The 462-nt window shown below is 63.4% G+C and overlaps 1 protein-coding gene across 1 annotated transcript in view; it reads right to left on the bottom strand.

The window, feature by feature from the left end:
* Positions 1–240, bottom strand: part of LOC104158902 (beta-1,4-galactosyltransferase 2-like) — a gene marked incomplete at its 3' end in the record, with an annotated part of 905 nt that extends 665 nt beyond the window's left edge. Inside the window, exon 1 of the mRNA XM_009696670.1 lies at positions 7–240. Within this exon, the coding sequence (XP_009694972.1) occupies positions 7–240 (234 nt within the window). The remainder of the gene's footprint in view (positions 1–6) is intronic.
* Between the last annotated feature and the right edge of the window lie 222 nt (positions 241–462).

Below are 462 nucleotides of genomic sequence, written 5' to 3'. Positions count from 1 at the left end.
TGGGGACGGGGCCTCAGCACCGGCTGGCCCGTAGCTGGGGACGGTGCCGTTGGGGCGAGAGGAGTTGGAGAAAGGGTGGGCGCGCGAGGCGTTCCTGGCATTGAAGCGGCTGAAGAAGTCCAGGTGCTGCGCGTAGACATCGAAGTAGAGGATCATGATGATGACGAAGTGGAGCAGGCAGAGCAGCAGCACGGCCTTGCAAATCCTTTCCAGGGTCACCCCCAGGAGCAGCCTGGTCATCTTCCGGGCACGGGCAGGCGGACATGTGCGCTCAGTGGGGTAGGGGGGCGGCTCCAGCCACAGTTCCGATCCTGCCAAGACACCCCATGCTCAGAACGCCGCTCGCCTGAGCCCCTAACTCCAGCTCAAATGACACTGGGGCAGCGGGAGCAGCACAGGCTTGATGCAGAGGTGATGGGCTTGCAGGTCAGTATGCCAGAGAGCACCCTAGGGAGGATGCTG

This window comes from Cariama cristata, unplaced genomic scaffold, assembly GCF_000690535.1.
Source record: "Cariama cristata isolate BGI_N322 unplaced genomic scaffold, ASM69053v1 scaffold38283, whole genome shotgun sequence".
NCBI lineage: Eukaryota > Metazoa > Chordata > Aves > Cariamiformes > Cariamidae > Cariama > Cariama cristata.
The sequence above is the reverse complement of the archived record's forward strand: the minus strand, read 5'-3'. Positions and strand labels throughout refer to the sequence as shown.